This window comes from Erythrolamprus reginae, chromosome 8 (assembly GCF_031021105.1).
Source record: "Erythrolamprus reginae isolate rEryReg1 chromosome 8, rEryReg1.hap1, whole genome shotgun sequence".
NCBI classification, from domain to species: Eukaryota; Metazoa; Chordata; class Lepidosauria; order Squamata; family Dipsadidae; genus Erythrolamprus; species Erythrolamprus reginae.
The window spans coordinates 41,892,441-41,911,503 of NC_091957.1; the positions used below are offsets into that span (position 1 = coordinate 41,892,441).

The window sequence follows — 19,063 nt, forward strand, 5'->3', positions numbered from 1 at the left end:
CCCGAGCCTGGAAAAATTTCCAAGGAAATTTGAGAGCGCCATGAAGGCCCGGCCAGTTTCGTGCCATTCCACCTTTAATCCCGGCCATCTCGGGCTTTTCGGGGCTGCCCAAGGAGCCTTTTGTGGTGGCTTTGGCAGTCCAGAGCAAACAAAGCATTTTCCTTTCTCTGGGAGCTTGGAGAGGGAATAAACCTCTGCCAACACCCAGAGAAAAGAAACACTCCCTTCTGGGCAGCGACTGTCTTCCTCCTCTTCTTCCTCCTCCCACCCAAATTCCGAGCTTTTATTTCTTTCCTAATGGGTTTGCATGCGCTATTTGCTTTTACATTGATTCCTGTGGGAAAAATTGCTTCTACTTACAAACCTTTCTACTTAAGAACCTGGTCACGGAACGAATTAAGTTCTTAAGTACAGGTACCACTGTATTTGTTATTCCATCAGTGAAAGGCCTTCTTCCTTAGTGCTACCAGTGCAATCTGGGAGACCGGCGCGGGTGCACACATGTCTGCCAAGTGCGTGCATGCCCGTCAGCATGAGATTTGGCTTCTGCACATGTGCAACAAGTAAACTCTCATGTGAGGATGTGTGCATGAGTGAGATTTCGGCAAAACGTTCGGCAATTTTTGCTGATATTTTTGCTTTCACGTAAGCGCAGAAGCAAAAAATCGGTGAAAATCACTGAAATCTCACTCACATGAGATTTTGCGTGCTGCGCATGCACAGAAGCCAAATCTCACACGGGGCACACATGCACACATCTGGGTTGCACACTTGCACGGGCATCCTGGAATTTCCTACTGGGACAGAACACCGGACCCTTGCTGTATTACATGTCTTGAAGAATTGTATATGTACAATAGTGGAAGAATAAGGAAACACCCACAGAAGGAGATATAATTTATAAAAGATACTAGACCTGTGATGGCAAACCTATGGCATATGTGCCAGAGGTGGCATGCACAGCCTTCTCTGTGGGCACAGGTGCTGCTACCGCAGGTCATTCAGCTGGTTGTCAGGTTTCCAAAGCATGCATGTGTGCTGGCCAGCTAATTGTTTGGTTTCCGGTGCCAATTGTCCCAACAGAGCTTTAAGCTGATTGGCAGGAAGGTCAAAGGGATAGCCCGACTGTAAACACCTGATTGGTTGGATTGTAAAAATATGTTCCAAGGTGCCATAATAGAAGTTTTAGTTCCTAACACTATGGAAAATTTGTCTTTCTCCCCCTCGGTCTTAGGTAACCCCAGTGAAATGGTCATTTGACCCCCCCCCAAAGGGGTCCCAACCCCCAGGTTGAGAACACTGACCTAAAAGGTTTGCCATCACCATACTAGACTGTTCAGAAATGGACAGACTAACATAGAGGTTAAAAGAAAAGGAACACACAGAGTATTGGGACTTGTTTCATCAATGTTTCATCAATGAACATGGGACCTTGTTTCATCAATGGTTGGGTAAAAGAGTTAGAAATTAGGATTTTAAAAAGCACTATTTCGCCTAAAAAATAAGACATCCCCTCTCAAATAAGCCCTCCTCCGAAAATAAATCCTCTCCCGAAAATAAGCCCTTCCTGAAAATATTGAAATGCCATTTCCTCTGGTTAGGGTTAGGAAGACAGAGGTGGAAATTAGGTAAGACAGCAAGAGGAGCCTGGTCTTGCTTCATGCACCCCAAAATAATAAGACCTCCCCAAAAATAAGGTCAAGCACTTATTTCGGGGTTCAAAAATTATAAGACAGGGTCTTCTTTTGGGGGAAATATGGTATCATTATGTAAGCAACTGACCCAGAAAAGTACACTGTTCATTAAGCACACACACACACACACACACACACACACACAAAATGGGGGGGGGGAGAGAAATATTGGAAAAAGTGGCTGCAAAGATCTAACCTAGACTGGTAATGAAATGTTCAGAAACCAACCCACAAGTTGGAAAATGAACCTCCACCCTCATCATACGTTCGAACTACAGATATTTGTCACTATTGCAAACATTTATCACATTTCCAAATATTTGCTGCAGATTCAGCATTCGCTTTCCCTCCTTTACTTTGTTAAAGGCCAAACAAACTTCTCTTTTTAAAAGCAAATGATCTCAGACAATAATCTTCCTTTTGAGAAATAGCATACAGCCGCTGAAACAAACTTTTATCTCGTCTTGTGCAAAGAGTTTAAATCTATAAATCAGTGAAAATGCATACATACGTGAAACTGATGTGAAACACACACAAACAATGGTGGCTGAATTGGCATTCAGTTCAGCAAACTTCTTGTCGGCATGAAATTGTAGGATACACACTTAGTATTAAAAGAGAAGTGGTGCACATAATTTGGAAGGCAGTTTGTAAAGGAACCCAATTTGTTTTAAGGACCCAAACTGTATGTCAAACAATAGCAGTAGTTGTATCAGCAGGGGTAGGCTGCTGGGGGTTCCCAGCAGTTTGGGAGAACCCCCAAATCCCTCTCCTGGATGGCCCCACCCACCCACCCCCTCCCCTTCCAGGAGTCCCCAGTGGTCTGTTTGGAATAGTGCAGGGCGCATACATAGGCTCAGGAGGGTAAAAATGGGTCTACTGGAAGTTCAGGGCCTCTGAAGCCTGGGGAAGCTATTTTTGCCCTCTTGGAGGCTCAAGGAAAACCTCTGGAGCCTAAGGAGGGCAAAAGCACCAACTGGGTGCAAGGGGCCTACTAGCCGATGCCTACCATGCAGGGGTGGATTGCGGCTATCGTTGCTACTGGTGCGCTGTGCACACCGCTTTGGTTTGCATGTGTGCACCCATGTCCCAAGAGCTTTTGCTTCTGTGCATGCCCAGGAAGCAAAAATGCGCTGAAATCATGTGATGGGATGCACACATGTGCGAGATTTTGGCGATTTTTTTGCTTCCATGCATGCGCAGAAGCAACATATCCTGAAATCACACATGTGTGTGCATCCTCCGACAAGATTCTGCGCAAAAATATGCTGAGAACTGAAGCTGTGTGCACAGCGCAACTTTTGCTAGCAGTGTGCCGTCCCCAGGCGTACCAGTAGCAACCCACGAATGTGACCATGGCCACACCCACCCATCAAGCAGCGAGAAAACCCTTTGCTAAAACTTTTTGGGAGCACCCTTATTAATAATCACAATGATAATAACAAATGTTTTCTACCTCCCTTGTTTATTCCTTTCCCTAATAGTATCAAACTGAATATAGACCTTACAATTTAAGGATTGTAATTTTAGTAGTATTGACAACGCATAATGGATAGACTGGATTTTATCATGGATTTTTCCTGTTATTTATCATTTTATCCTACAACTTTTGATTGTGTATTCACTGAGTGTTTTTATTTGTTTTGGTCTATGACTGTAATAATACATTTTAAGAATTTTTACCTTCCTAATCTCAGTTTTGTCACAGAAGTCATCCTGACCCAAGTAGTCTTGAAACAAAACAAAGCAAAAATAGATAGAAGATGATGTGAGACCCCTGAGATACTGCAAGAGTACAATTGGAACAAAAAAATCACAGAAGACGACAGTACAAATTGCAAAAAACCCCAACCCCAACGCAATGTGGTTCCTGAAACTCAATGTCAACATTAAGGAAAGCATCAAAGAGCTTACGTGATAGAGGGGAACTGTGTTGCTTTCAGCTAGGGAGAAATTTAGGACATCCTGCTGTCCAGGTTCAAGCCGCACATTGGTAGACGAGGTCATCACGGTGGAGCTAACAGGATAATTAGGACTTCCACTGTTCTTGCCCTTCTTCCTGGACCGCCGGCCTGTATCACGCTTGTTATCTTTCTGGGTCAATGGTTCTTCTTGGATGACTAGGATCTTGTCATCACTCAGGTACCGTAGGAGCGAGTTCTCTGAGTCTTTTGTCAGAGTGAGGAAGGAGAAAAAGGGGAAAATGAGAGCTAAAGAGGAGACCCATCTTTGCCCTGATTCAGAGAAAAATGTGCTAATTGCCCCCGTTCCTCCTGGACTTGTAAGTTCCCCTTTCTAGTGCAGAAGTCAAAATGTGTAGAAGCAAGTAGGCTTGATTTTATTTTATTTTTTTATTTATTATTAGAGTTGGAAGGGACCTTGTAGGTCATCTAGTCCAACCCCCTTGCTTAAACAGGAGACTGTAGCATTTTGGACAAATGGCAGTCCAATCTCCCCTTGCAAGCCTCAAGTGCTGGAGCTCGCACAACCTCTGCAGGCAACTTCCGTTTCACTGGTTGATCTCCGTCAGAAAGTTCCTCCTTATTTCCAGGTTGAATCTCTCTTTGGTCAAGCTTTCATTTATTTATTTATTGGATTTGTATGCCGCCCCTCTCCGCAGACTCAGGGCGGCTAACAACAGCAATAAAACAGCATATAATAATAATCCAATACTAAGACAGTTAAAAACCCTTATTATAAAACCAAACATACGTACAGACATACCATGCATAAAATTGTAAAGGCCTAGGGGGGAAAGAGTATCTCAATTCCCCCATGACTGGCGGCAGAGGTGGGTTTTAAGCAGCTTACGAAAGGCAAGGAGGGTGGGGGCAATTCTAATTTCTGGGGGGAGTTGGTTCCAGAGGGTCGGGGCCACCACAGAAAAGGCTCTTCCCCTGGGTCCCGCCAAGCGACATTGTTTAGTTGACGGGCCCTCTGGTGCTTTGGAAAACTGCCTGACCCCCTCCTCTCTGTTGCAGCCCCTCAGGTATTGGAACACTGTTATCATGTCTCCCCTGGTCCTTCCCTTTGCTAAGCTACCCATCCCCAGTTCCTGCAACCTCTCTTCATATGTTTTAGTTTCCAGACCCCTTATCATCCTGTTTGCTCTCTTCTGTACTTTCTGTAGAGTTCCAATGTCTTTTTTGTGGTGTGGTGACCAAAACTGAATGCAGTACTCTGGGTGTGGTCTAACTAGTGGAGTGGAGTGGACTTGAGTGGAGTGGTGTGGAGGAAAGAGAAGAGAAAAATCCCCCCAGAGATCAGAATTGCCCCCACCCTCCTCGCCTTTCGTAAGCTCCTTAAAACCCACCTCTGTCGTCAGGCATGGGGGAACTGAGATATCCTTTCCCCCCAGGTCTATACAATTTATACATGGTATGTTTGTGTGTGTGCTTGTTTGGTTTTTAAAGTTTTTTTTTTAGTTATTTTAAATATTAGATTTGTTATATGCTGTTTTTATTATTGTTGTTAGCCGTCCCAAGTCTACGGAGAGGGGCGGCATACAATCTAATAAACAAACAAACAAACAAACAAACTAACAAACAAGTAAGTAAGTAAGTAAGTAAGTAAGTAAGTAAGTAAGTAAATAAATAAATAAATAAATAAAATCAAGAAAAAAACTAAAAAAAGAAAAATTCTGTGTGAAGTAGTGTAGGGTTTCCTGCCTAAGCAGGGGGTTGGACTAGAAGACCTCCAAAGTCCCTTCCAACTCTGTTGATTATCATTAAGGCTTTATGAAGGATGCCAATGCAATCATGAGTCATGGTGCTAGATGGATTTTCTCCAGAACATCATAGTTTAAGTTAGCCATGGTTTTTGGCATAGGGACCCAAATCCAAACCCCTCCCCATAAAAACAAAAACAAAACAAAGCCAAAAAAAGATGGTGACTGCAACGTGGCTTCTACACATCTCAGGAAAGAAAGAAAGAAAGAAAGAAAGAAAAAAGAAAGAAAGAAAGAAAGAGAAAGAAAGAAAGAAAAAGAAAGAAGAAAGAAAGAAAGAAAAAGAATGAAAGAAAGAAAGAGAAAGAAAGTAAGAAAGTAAGTAAGAAAGAAAGAAAGAAAGAGAAAGAAAGAAAAAAGAAAGAAAGAAAGAGAAAGAAAGAAAGAAAAAGAAAGAAAGAAAGAAAAAAGAAAGAAGAAAGAAAGAAAAAGAATGAAAGAAAGAGAAAGTAAGTAAGTAAGTAAGAAAGAAAGAAAGAAAGAGAAAGAAAGAAAGAAAGAAAGAAAGAAAAAAGAATGAAAGAAAGAAAGAGAAAGAAAGTAAGAAAGTAAGTAAGTAAGAAAGAAAGAAAGAAAGAAAGAAAGAAAAAGAATGAAAGAAAGAAAGAGAAAGAAAGTAAGAAAGTAAGTAAGTAAGAAAGAAAGAAAGAAAGAAAGAGAAAGAAAGAAAGAAAGAAAGAAAGAAAAAAGAATGAAAGAAAGAAAGAGAAAGTAAGTAAGTAAGTAAGTAAGTAAGAAAGAAAGAAAGAAAGAAAGAAAGATTTTTTTAAAAAATGGCGGCACCCACACAGACTGTCATTGATTGATCCAGCTTGGTGACATCTTTGTGACGTCACCAGTGGGTCACTACATGGTTCAGGTGACCCAGTCCGAAGAGGGAGGAACCCACCCCTGACGGGAAGAAACTCAAAGGCATTTGATTAGACTATAGGAGAGAACAGAATATTGGATGTTTTTCATTAGTTTACCTCAGCTGATTTTTTAGTCGGTGTTTGTGAGGAAGGAATGTCAAAGAAATATGTTACGACTTTCCTTTTAAGTGAATTCATCATTTTCCAGCCTCCCCTGAAGATGACTTCTTTTAGAATCCACATATTCATCAGATTCTGTGCATGTCTAAACACATCTGTGAGATCTGCTTTTCCATACCCTTTAGGAAATGACTTACAAAAATGTGCGTATTGAGGAAGGGGAAATGCAAAATGCACACATGTATGAAAATGAATGTGAACAGAAAGAAATGTGATTTTCATTTGCAGAAATTTGCTGGCAGGTCAATAAGACCAATTGCATGCAAATCAGAAACATGCAGCCATTCCTTTATTTCTCTTGCTGGAAAAATAGCCTGAGGGCTCCTTGGTGCTCTCTGAGCTTAGTTGATTGTTATTATTTATTTATTTTGCAAATGTTTCATTATTCAAGTTAGGTAGCATCATCAGATGTTACCTAGTTTGGGTAATGAAACATCTACAAAGGAAACATGGGCATGGCTGGTCTAGGGAAGAGAAGGACCAGGGGAGACATGATAGCACTCTTCCAATATTTGAGGGGCTGCCACAGAGAGGAGGGGGTCAAGCTATTTTCCAAGGCACCCAAAGGACAGATAAGGAATAATGGATGGAAACTAAACAAGGAGAGATTCAACCTGGAAGTAAGGGGAAACTTTCTGACAGTGAGAGCAATCAACCCGTGGAACAGATGTTGCCTTCGGACGTTGTGGGAGCTTCATCCCCAGAAGCTTTCAAGAAGAGACTGGACTGGCATATGTCAAGAATGGTATAGGGCAGTGATGATGAAACTTTTTTATTTCACATGCCAAAAGGGTGTGTGTGTGTGTCCGTCCGTGTCTATGTGCATGTGCTAGCATGCGTGCATGTGCCCACAACCCTTCCCTCCCTCTCCATGCATGTGAAAAAAACCCCCGTGTTGCCCCCATGCATGCTCACAGGCCATACTGAAGTCTGTTACGTGGAAAAAAAAAGCTCAAACAGGAAAACTGTAAGTGCATGAAAACACACTTCCGTTTTGCCGTTGTGCTGTTTTTTGCACTCCGGAAGGTTCAGAGTGCAAAAAACCCCCCAACACAATGTGCAAACTGGAGGTTTGGAAAAATGCACTTCCGGTTTGCCCATTGTGTTGTTTTTTTGCACTCTGGGGCTTCAGGAAGCTTATTTTATTTATTTATTTATTTGTTGGATTTGTATGCCGCCCCTCTCCGGAGACTCGGGGCGGCTAACAGCAACAATAAAAACAATGTACAATAGTAATCTGATGTTAAAAATGATTAAAAACCCATTAATATAAAAACCAAACATACATACAGACATACCATGCATAGAATTGTAAAGGCCTAGGGGGAAGAGGGTCTCAATTCCCCCATGCCTGATGGCAGAGGTGGGTTTTAAGTAGCTTACGAAAGGCAAGGAGGGTGGGGGCAATTCTAATCTCTGGGGGGAGTTGGTTCCAGAGGGCCGGGGCCACCACAGAGAAGACTCTTCCCCTGGGTCCCACCAAGCGACATTGTTTAGTTGACGGGACCCGGAGAAGATCCACTCTGTGGGACCTAACTGGTCGCTGGGATTCGTGCAGCTTCCCTGAACCTTCCGGAGTGCATAAAAAACACACAATGACAAACCAGAAGTGCATTTTTCCAAACTTCTGCTTTTTCTCTTGGGGAATTTTTTTGCCTCCAGAGCTTCAGGGGAGGTTCCATGAAGCTTCTGGAGGGTGAAACGGCCTTTCCCAAGGTAAAAAATCAGCTGGCCAGTGCATGCTGGGGCTAAAACAGGGCAAAGTCTTGTGTACCCTCCGATATGGCTCCATGTGCCACCTGTGGCACGCGAGCCATAGGTTCGCCATCACGGGTGTAGGGTCTCCTGCTTAGGTCGGAGGTTGGACTAGATGACCTACAAGGTCCCTTCTAACTCTGTTAATCTATTAAAACAACCAACCTCAGAGAGATTCAAGGACCTCTCATTTCAATCCTGAGTTACAAATATTCGCCTTTATCAGGACAATAGGCTTTCATCTCAAGTTACCACACTGAGTGACTTGGATCAAGACTAGAGTATTGAGATGGTCTTGGCATCTCAAAGATGGTTTGTAACAATACAACCCTATCTTCATAAGAGGGTCGCCCAGAAAGTAATGCACCACATTTTTTTTTTCTCAGCCTACAGTAATGGTACAAATGCGAAACTTTAGATATACTTTATTTGAATTGTCAGGAGTGCGTGTGTAAATTTTGCATTTCTTCAGACAGATAGCGCAGCTGCAGCGGTGTTCCAAAAAGGCTTCTGTAAGTGATGTACGTTACAAGCAACGTGTCGTCATTGAATTTCTCACTGCGGAGAAAGAAACTGTTGGAAACATTCACAAACCTTTGTGTACAGTTTATGGAGAATCTGCAGTCGACAGAAGTACGGTTAGTCGCTGGGCATAGAGCGAGGTCCAAGGTGAGGCCATTAGAAGATGGTGCACAGTGCAGAAATGGCTTTGTGACCCGAACAAGGAGTGGTACTGACAGGGCATACACACCCTTGTGTGTAGGCCATAGAACGGGAAGGAGATTACATAGAAAAATAGGGTGTGTAGAAGAAACATCATTCTTTCTTGTGTGCAAGTTTCGTTGTGTTCAAGAAATAATTGTTGAACAAAAAAAATGTGGTGCATTGCTTTCTGGGCTCAAGAAAAATGACCTATTGAACTTGGATTGTTCGGTTCACCGGAAACAATGGGCTAGTTTGAAGAAAATAAAAGTCCTTTTCATGTCTTTTTTTTTTTTTACTTGTATTGAGTGAGAAACCAACTTACCGCGACTACCTCTCTTGTACATGTTTGGCTCTTTGGAATCTGCTATCCAGCTGTATTCTGTTGGCATAGAAACGGGCCTCAGATCACCTGTGAAAAGTACAAAGAGGAACCGATTAACACATTGAGGCCCATTAAAAGGAGGATTATGCGCATGAATAAGATGGGAGACAAGTTAAATTAAGAGGAGCAACAGCTGCTGGGTGCAATTAATAAATCTTTGCAGTTTTCAAAATGTGCTGTAATGGACAAAGTGTACAACTGAAAACAGCAGATGTTTCTCTATCGGGATGTCTCCTGCTCAGGACACAAGGCAGCCTTGGTACATGCAAACCTAGCTTGGTCTTGAGGACAAGATGAGACAGCAGGTAAATTTGGGGATCCACTAGACCTAATGGTGAGGCTAAGGGGAAAAAAGTCATCGCTCCTGATTCTGGATATTCTTGACATTTAAACTCCACTCCAAAGTTTTGATCATCCATCCTGTAGGGACATTGTCATTGTAGAGCAGAAAGACAAAAGGGGGGGAAATGGAGGAATTGCTCAACTGCTTGGGAAGGAGACTAGACCTCATTATTCCAAAGTGTAGAAAGTTAGTCTCCACCCCTCTCCTAGAAGAATGAAATATTTTGAGAGATAATGTCCAAAGATATTTCACCAGAAGAGCCCTTCACTCCTCCACTCGAAACAGAATACCCTACGAAAATAGACTAACAATCCTGGGCCTAGAAAGACTAGAACTACGGCGCCTAAAACACGATTTGAGTATTGCCCACAAGATCATATGCTGCAACGTCCTACTGGTCAATGACTACTTCAGCTTCAACCGCAACAACACAAGAGCACGCAACAGATTCAAACTTAATACAAACCGCTCCAAACTTGACTGTAAAAAATATGATTTCAACAATCGAGTTATTAAAGCGTGGAACTCATTACTGGACTCAATAGTGTCAACCCCTAACCCCCAACATTTCTCCCTTAGACTCTCCACGATTGACCTCTCCAGGTTCCTAAGAGGCCAGTAAGGGGCGTACAGAAGTACACTGGTGTGCCTTTTGTCCCCTGTCCAATTGTCTTTCCTTTCTCTCACTTATCATATATATTTTCTTTCTTTCATATATCCTCTCCTCTAAGTTCACTTTACCCTTATATATATTACTACATGTCTATTTTTCTTCCTATGTATTTGTGTATTGGAGAAATAAATAAATGAATGAATGAATGAATGAATGAATGAATGAATAAATAAATAAATAAATAAGGCAGAATATTGCATTTCTCTGAATGGAGAAACCTGCTCTTGGAAAACAGCCCCCACCTTCCTTAATAGCCCACAGCAGTTGTCAGCACTTAAGTTATAAAAGGATAGATAGCTCCATTCGTAGGCAAAGCAAATACTGCAGGCAGAAATCCATTCAAGATAGGATATTTTGACCTTCCCTGCAACAATGTCTGAACAAAGGAAGGATAAGACCTCAGCCATAATAGGAATTGCCCAACACCTTTCAGAACATAAGCTCACTACATTGCACAATCTCCTAAGGACATTGTATCAGCAGTCCAAACTTCAACCAAACTTGGGAGCTCAGACTACCTATAGACCCAGCTATGGCCCCTACAACAGCCAACTTCTGTCCCGTTTGGAACTGCACCAGATGAATATTTCTTCCAACAAAAGTTACCAAGATCTAATAATCAGAATTGATCATTCCTGATTCTGCTCAGGGAAAGAATGGAAGTTCCCACAATCTCAGTTTCTATCTTAAAGGGTTCAGACCCTGAGAACATTTTCATTGACAGCCCTTTCTCTTTTTCAGCATCTTAGGTTGTACTTAGAATCCCTTTTATGCATTGTGTGAACCTATTTTACTTTATACTTTGATTCTTAATTTCCTTTTGTTGTTTTATAGTTGTAGATTTGCATAAAGTGTTGGTCGCTGACCATAATTGACCCTAGGGGGAGAATCACTGGCCCCCTCAGGGAAGGTTTGCAATTTGGGCGTCCTCCTTGACCCACAGCTCACATTAGAGAAACATCTTTCAGCTGTGGCGAGGGGGGCGTTTGCCCAGGTTCGCCTTGTGCACCAGTTGCGACCCTACTTGGACTGGGAGTCACTGCTCACAGTCACTCATGCCCTCATCACCTCGAAACTCGACTACTGTAATGCTCTCTACATGGGGCTACCTTTGAAAAGTGTTCGGAAACTTCAGATCGTGCAGAATGCAGCTGCGAGAGCAATCATGGGCTTTCCCAAATATGCCCATGTTACACCAACACTCCGCAGTCTGCATTGGTTGCCGATCAGTTTCCGATCACAATTCAAAGTGTTGGTTATGACCTATAAAGCCCTTCATGGCACCGGACCAGATTATCTCAGGGACCGCCTTCTGCCGCACGAATCCCAGAGACCAGTTAGGTCCCACAGAGTGGATCTTCTCCGGGTCCCGTCAACTAAAGAATGTCGCTTGGCGGGACCCAGGGGAAGAGCCTTCTCTGTGGCGGCCCCGGCCCTCTGGAACCAACTCCCCCCAAAGATTAGAATTGCCCCCACCCTCCTTGCCTTTCGTAAGCTGCTTAAAACCTACCTCTGCCGTCAGGCATGGGGGAATTGAGACCCTCTTCCCCCTAGGCCTTTACAATTCTATGCATTGTATGTATGTATGTATGTATGTTTGGTTTTTTATATTAATGGGTTTTTAATTGTTTCTAACATCAGACTACTATTGTACACTGCTTTATTGTTGCTGTTAGCTGCCCCGAGTCTCCGGAGAGGGGCGGCATACAAATCCAATAAATAAATAAAATAAATAAATAATAAACTTCAATTTGGTTGACAGCCCAACTAGTTTGCTATAAGTCCATAAAGGTCTTGGCATCCTGGTTGAATCTGACAAATACTTTCTGCCTCACCCTTTAAACCTCAGATGTTAATCAACATTGTTGGCTTATCTTGACCTAGTGTTGAACTAGAAACACAGCCCTTTTTTCAGTTGTGTTTGAAGCTGGTTACCTTGGACACATTCTCACCTTGCAAAAAAGCTGAAGGCCAAGAAAATATAGTCTAAATTTTCCTTTAAAAAAAATCCCCCTCTTCCTGAAATTGAATAGAACAATGCTTCTCAACTTTAGCCACTTTAAGCTGTGTGGATTTTAATTCCCAGTTTGCTGGCTGGGAAATTCTGGGAGTTGAAGTCCACACGGCTTAAAATTCTAAGGCTGAGAAATATTGTACTGTTTAAGAAATATTGTACTGTTTAAGAAATCAGACAACTGTCAGGAGAGATGGTTATGCGGTGAAAGGAGGAAGACGTATGCACATCCCCTGATGACAACTAATATAAAAGATTATATTACAGCCTCGCATCCATTACATTAGACATTTCACTGACCTGCTCGTCTCCTTTGAAAGCAATTTTGCAAAGCATTGAAATTTTTCTGCCTTCAAGAAGAATGGAAAAATGGCACCTGACATGATTGGCACTGCACTCTTTCAAAAGTTTGTTACGGTCTCCTTAAGAAAGACAGGTTGTGAATGGGTCTTCCCCTGCCGCTTAAAATCTGACTGTACCATTCCTCAAATGCTCAGACGGACAGCAAGAAAGGGATGGAGGAGCTTGAAAGTTACCTGGAGAGATGAATCGTGCCGGTGGATGAATCCTGAGGATGTAAATAGTATCTTGGGAGGAAAACCAAAGAGATGACATAAAACCTTAATGAGGCTGTTGCATTTATACCAATGGTTCACATTTGTGCTGTCACTTTATCAAATGTGTGCTTCAGTACTCTTTTCCTCCTTCGGAAGACTAGTCTAGAGAAAAGAAGGACTATGAGTGACATGATGTTCCAATATTTGAGGGGCTGTCCCAAAGAAAAGGGAGTCAAGCTATTCTCCAAAAGGAAGACTTGGTTGGTAAATCCACAGTAACTGAATTTAAACATGCCTGGGATAAACATATATCCATTGTAAGATAAAATACAGGAAATAGTGTAAGGGCAGACGAGATGGACCATGAGGTCTTTTTCTGCCGTCAGTCTTCTATGTTTCTAAGACAAGAAGCAATGGATGGAAAGCAACCTAGAACTAAGGAGGAATTTCATGAAAGTTAGAAGATGGACCGGTGAAATGGCTTGCCTTCAGAAGTTGTGGATGCTACGGGGCTTCCGGTTTGGTGGAGATCGCGGCGGGACATCTTTGGCAGGGCTCTGCCAGGCGATCCCTTCTACCCCCTCCGAAGGTCGCATTTGCGATCGGATCGGGCTCGGATGGCCCGATCCCAGAACAGGGGGCTCTCCTCTGCCCGAGGAGCCATCGCTGAGACTCCGGAGGCAGCGGTTCGCCCCGCAGCTTCGAAGACGGGAGAACCGATCCTCTTTGTTTAAGAGGACCGGCCAGCGCTTTCTTCCCTCGCCCAGCGGGAAGCCGAGAAAAATTTTTGAAGTGAAAGTTCCACATTTAACCTACTGAAAAAGAATACATTCGATAAAGGACTTAAGGTAAAAAATTTCTTCTTTGTTTCAAGATTAAAATTTGAAGATTTGATCGTTCGAAAGCCTCAAGGGAAAGCTTTCTTTAACGAGGCGAAAGTGAAAGTTTTTTTTTTCTTTGAGTTTCATCCGCAAATAACAGCCGAGACTAATTTCCATTTTGTATTTGGACTTTGAAATCTATAAAACATTTTTTCTACCTTATGCTTCAATAAAAGAGCTTAAATTGGAAATGACTATTTAGAAGACTTCAATGCTTAAAAGAAATCAGCAATGAAGAGCAAAATTTCTTTATTATAGTCTGTTAAAAACATTGTGTTCCGGGCTGACATCTCAACAGCGGAGGAATATAACTTTGTTGCCTTTTCTTTTTTTCACCCTGTTGTCTCTGCAACATAATAACATCATATAACAACTTGAAAATAAAAGTGAAATAGAAGGATCTGATACCTTTCCTTTGGAATATTCATCCTTGGTTTAACCTAACTGGATTACTTGCTGATTGCTTTTGGATTACTTTGGATTACTTGCTGATTGCCTTTTTCTTGGGATTATTTTTTTGAAAACTTTTTCACATCTGTCTGGACATATGAATTTCTGACTTCTAACCTGACTCCATTTTGAGATCTATTTTTTTTGCCTTTGTCTTGGATTTGGAAAAGAACACAGACTCCATTTTAACCACAAGAAAATTATTAATTTGACTTTCTTCTTGAGACCTGCAATCGGGATTAAGTATAATTGTATTTTCTGACATCTGGATTCATATTCTTCATTTATAATTTCTTGATTTATAAGAAGACTATAACTATATACATTGTGTTTTTTCTTTGATTAATTAATCCTTTTTTGATCCCCTTCTGATTTTTTCTTTTTTTTTATTTCTATCTGTAAAAGAAGTTTGAACTGAAGACTATGCATTGTTAGTAAACCTTGGTTCCCTGCTCTATTCTAATTATTTGAATTGAAATATTCCCCCCCTTTTTCCTTTTTTCTCTCTCCTTTTACTGCTTTATTAAGTCTTTTCTCCTCTCCTCCTTTTTCTTTACCTTCCTAGAATCTCCCTTTTTAAAATAGTTATTATTCTTTCTTCGCTGTTATTTACTTTGTTTTCTTATTAGACCACTTATTCTTAATTTTTACTTGTTTCTTATTTTTAAAGGTTTTACTTTTGTTCTCTGTGTTATTATATTTTTAATTTTTTTTTTTTTAGTCTCTATAATAATAACAGCAATAGTAATAACAACATATATTGGATTTTGAATTTTGATTTTTTTATTTTTCTTTTGACAACTGAATAGTTATAATTTAAGGGTAATTGTTAATAAAACAGATTGAATAGATTTGGAATTTACAGAAATTTTCTCCCTTTCACCACATACAAATTTAGATTGATTTAAATTAATTCGAATTTTAAACAGTGGATTCAAATTTGACAATGTCAACTTCTTCAACGGTTGTTAAAACGGTTAAAAAACAAACCACAGCAACAATCTCTTCTCCACAAGTGTCCCCGCGTCCTTCCCCGACGCACCAGGCGTCAGCTATGTCTTCCAAGGATAAAGAAAAAGACAAAACAACGCAGCCCAACTTTGCAACATTACAAGAAACTTTAAACAATATGCAGGACTTTATCTTTAAATCTCAAGAGAATGCCACCCAACAAAGAGAGGCTATAAAAGAGGATGCAACACAACAAAGGGAAGCTATAAAAGCAGACTTGGCAGAATTTAAGAAGGAGATGGCCCAACTGAAAGCTGATATGGGCGAGGTGAAAGACCAGATAAAGGTGATCCAACAAACACTACAAGAAAGTGATGATCGAGTGAAAAAGGTTGAAGAGAAATCCGACAAAAATGCAAAAAGAATTGATTATCTTGAAGGGAGAGCTGATGTAAGACACAGAAGACATGATGAATCAATTATTCAGCTGGAGATGCAACGTGCTTCGTATGGACTACGATTTCAGAACATGAAAGAGGAAAAAGATGAAGATTTAAAAATGACTATGGCGGAAACGATTGGAGGAATACTCCAGGAGGATCCTGCTGCGCTAGTGAAAGAAATCGATGAAGTTTACAGGACTTCGAATAGTTACATCCGTCGCCACAATCTCCCAAGAGAGATTCATATCAAATTCACCAGGAAAACTTTGCGAGATGACATACTCCATTGGGCAAGAAACTCCAAACTCCAACATCAAGGAGTGGAAATAAAAATATTAAAACAAGTTCCAAGAAGTGTCAGAGAGAGCAGAAGAGATTACCAGTTTCTTACCAGAATTTTGATCAAAGAAAATATAACCTATCGTTGGTTAATTCCACAAGGTCTTTCTCTGACATGGCGTTCTACAAGATACAAGCTGGAAAATGTAGAACAAGCTAGGTATTTCTTTGAAAATAGTGGCATCAGCCACATGGACTTTTCAGATAAACAACAAGAGGCTCAACAACAACCAGCACAACAGCAACCAGGGGAGATACTAGCAATCCAACAAGAAGAACTATTGGGGGCCACTGCTCAAGTAATAGAGCAGGACCAAGGTGCTATAAGAAGAGTTCAGCCTCAGCGAGAAACCAAAAAACCCACTAAATGACAACAACTAAAGATCTAAAGATCTTTTCGGTAAATGTTAACGGACTTAATGAACCAAGGAAAAGGAAACAAATCTTCTCTAAAATCAGAAATCAAAATGCTCAAATTGCAATATTACAAGAAGTACATATCAAAAAAGATAACCAAAAATTATTGTTGAATCCCAAAATTGGAAAAATGTATGCTGCATTAGCAGATCAAAAAAAAAGAGGTGTGGTGATGTATATAGAGAATTCTATAAATTCCAAACAAATATATAAGGATAATGATGGTAGAATACTGATTGTACAAGTTGATATTGAACCTAGACCTATAGTGGTTGTTTCTATTTATGCTCCCAATGAAGACCAAATGACATTTTATAAAAATTTACATCAAATAATAATAGATTTAGCTATTGAGAATGTATTAATAATAGGTGATTTTAATGCTATTGTGAATAGGCAATTAGACCATTCAGGGGGAGGCAGTCATAATAAAAGGAAAAAAACAAAAAGAAATCTACTACCTAGTACTTTCCAAAAAATGAAAACAGAATTATTGCTAAATGATATATGGAGGGAAAGACACCCCCATAAAAGACAATTTACGTTTTATTCTAATCCTCACAAAATCTGGACAAGAATAGACATGGTATGGACACCAAAAATGGTTGCAGAAGAAATAAGGGAAGTAGAGATAGATGTTAATACATGGGCTGACCACAACCCAATAGTGGTTTATATAAGAAGGAACAACAAACAGAATATTTGGCGGATGAATAGAAATATACTAAATGATAAGAAATATAAGGATTGGATCGAAAAGGAATTAAAAATATTTCTTGAAATTAATAAAACCCCAGACACCACTCCACAGAATATATGGGATACACTCAAAGCTTATATAAGAGGGTTAACAATATCTTATACAGCAAAATACAATAAGGAAAATAAATTAAAGTACGTACAATTAATAAATGAATTAAAACAATTGGAATTTGCATCGCAGCAACACACCAAGAACAGAGACTTTAAAACAGAAATAAATGTAATTAAACATAAAATTAGAATTATAGAACAAAATCAAATAACTGAAAAAATTAAAAGAGCAAAACAACATTATTTTGAACATGCAAACCAGGCAGATGGTTAGCATATAAACTTAGAAAGCAGAGTCAATCCAAATTGATAAAAAAATTAGAAGACAAAGATGGTACAATAAAATATGATACAGAAGGAAAGGCGGACATTGTTTATAATTTTTATAAAGATCTTTATGCCAAAGACAATGTTAGTGAAGATGAGGTTTTTAATTACTTACAGGCTGCAAAATTACCACAAATAACAGAAGATCAACAGACTATGTTGGATGGTCCAATAACAATGGAAGAACTCCTAACTATAATTAAAAAACAGAAAAACAATAAGGCCACTGGTCCGGATGCTATACCGGCAGAATGGTATAAGATAGACAATGAAATAGTAAGAAACTATATGTTAGAAACTTTTAATTTATGTAGACTTGAGGGTAAAATTCCGAAATCTTGGTCAGAATCGCTGACAACTTTAATACACAAATCCGGCACTGACCCAGTAAAAATCAAAAATTATAGACCCATATCTTTATTAAATGTAGATTATAAAATATTTATTGCCATTTATGCAGATAGACTTAAAAGAATTATAAATGGAATAATACATCAAGACCAAAATGGATTTCTACCAGGGCGACAAATTAAAAATAATCTTAGAACAGTAATAAACACATTAGAATACTATGAACAACACCCAGATAAGACAGCATCCTTAATGTTCTTAGATGCTCAAAAGGCCTTCGACAACGTTAACTGGACATTTATAAAAATGCAATTAAACAAAATGAGATTTGGCTCAAAATTTGTTAATTTAATAGATACTATATACTCAAAACAAACGACTAAGATAATATTAAATAATAACCAATTACAAGCACTTGATATAAATAAGGGAGTTCGTCAAGGATGTCCTATATCACCATTGTTATTTATTATGACACTTGAAACTTTATTAATTAAAATAAGAGCGGATTCCGAAATAAAAGGTTTAACTATAGGAGACGAAACTTACAAACTCCAAGCTTTTGCAGATGACTTAACGTTTATAATTGAAGAACCGATAACAACTGTTCCTTCTTTATTGCAAACTATTGAACAATACGGAAAGGTAGCAGGTTTAAAGATAAATAAAAGCAAAACTTCTTTCTTAACTAAAAATATGAATAAAATACAAGAAACTAAATTAGAAAATATTTCTGGAATAAAAACCGTAAAGAAAGTAAAATATTTAGGAATAAATTTAACAGCGAAAACAATAACTCTAAAAAATGATAATTACATAAAATTATTATCAGAAATTAAAAAAGATTTAGAAACATGGAATAACCTGAAAATATCATTTTTAGGAAGAATTGCCACAATCAAGATGAATATTCTGCCTAAGGTTTTATTTCTCTTTCAGGTAATTCCAATAAACCCAGGGGGAACTTTTTTTAAAACTTTGACAAACTTAGTTAAAAAATTTATATGGCAAGGGAAAAAAGCAAGGATAAAAATAAACTGTTTGGAAGACATTAAAGAAAGAGGAGGATTTGGTCTTCCAAACTGGAAATTATATTATCAGGCCGCCGCCTTAACATGGATTAAAGATTGGATAACCTTAGAGAATAAAAGAATATTAAATTTAGAAGGACATGATCTTATGCTGGGTTGGCATGCATTTATATGGTATG

At 39.6% G+C, this 19,063-nt stretch overlaps 1 protein-coding gene across 1 annotated transcript in view; it reads right to left on the bottom strand.

Annotated features, from left to right (window-relative positions):
* The window catches only part of LOC139171704 (connector enhancer of kinase suppressor of ras 2-like), a 290,698-nt gene that overhangs the window by 106,628 nt on the left and 165,007 nt on the right, over positions 1-19,063 (bottom strand). Inside the window, exons 11-12 of the mRNA XM_070760142.1 lie at positions 9,235-9,321; positions 3,609-3,862 (exon numbers count right to left, since the gene is read on the bottom strand). Coding sequence (XP_070616243.1) covers positions 3,609-3,862; positions 9,235-9,321 — 341 coding nt within the window. The remainder of the gene's footprint in view (positions 1-3,608; positions 3,863-9,234; positions 9,322-19,063) is intronic.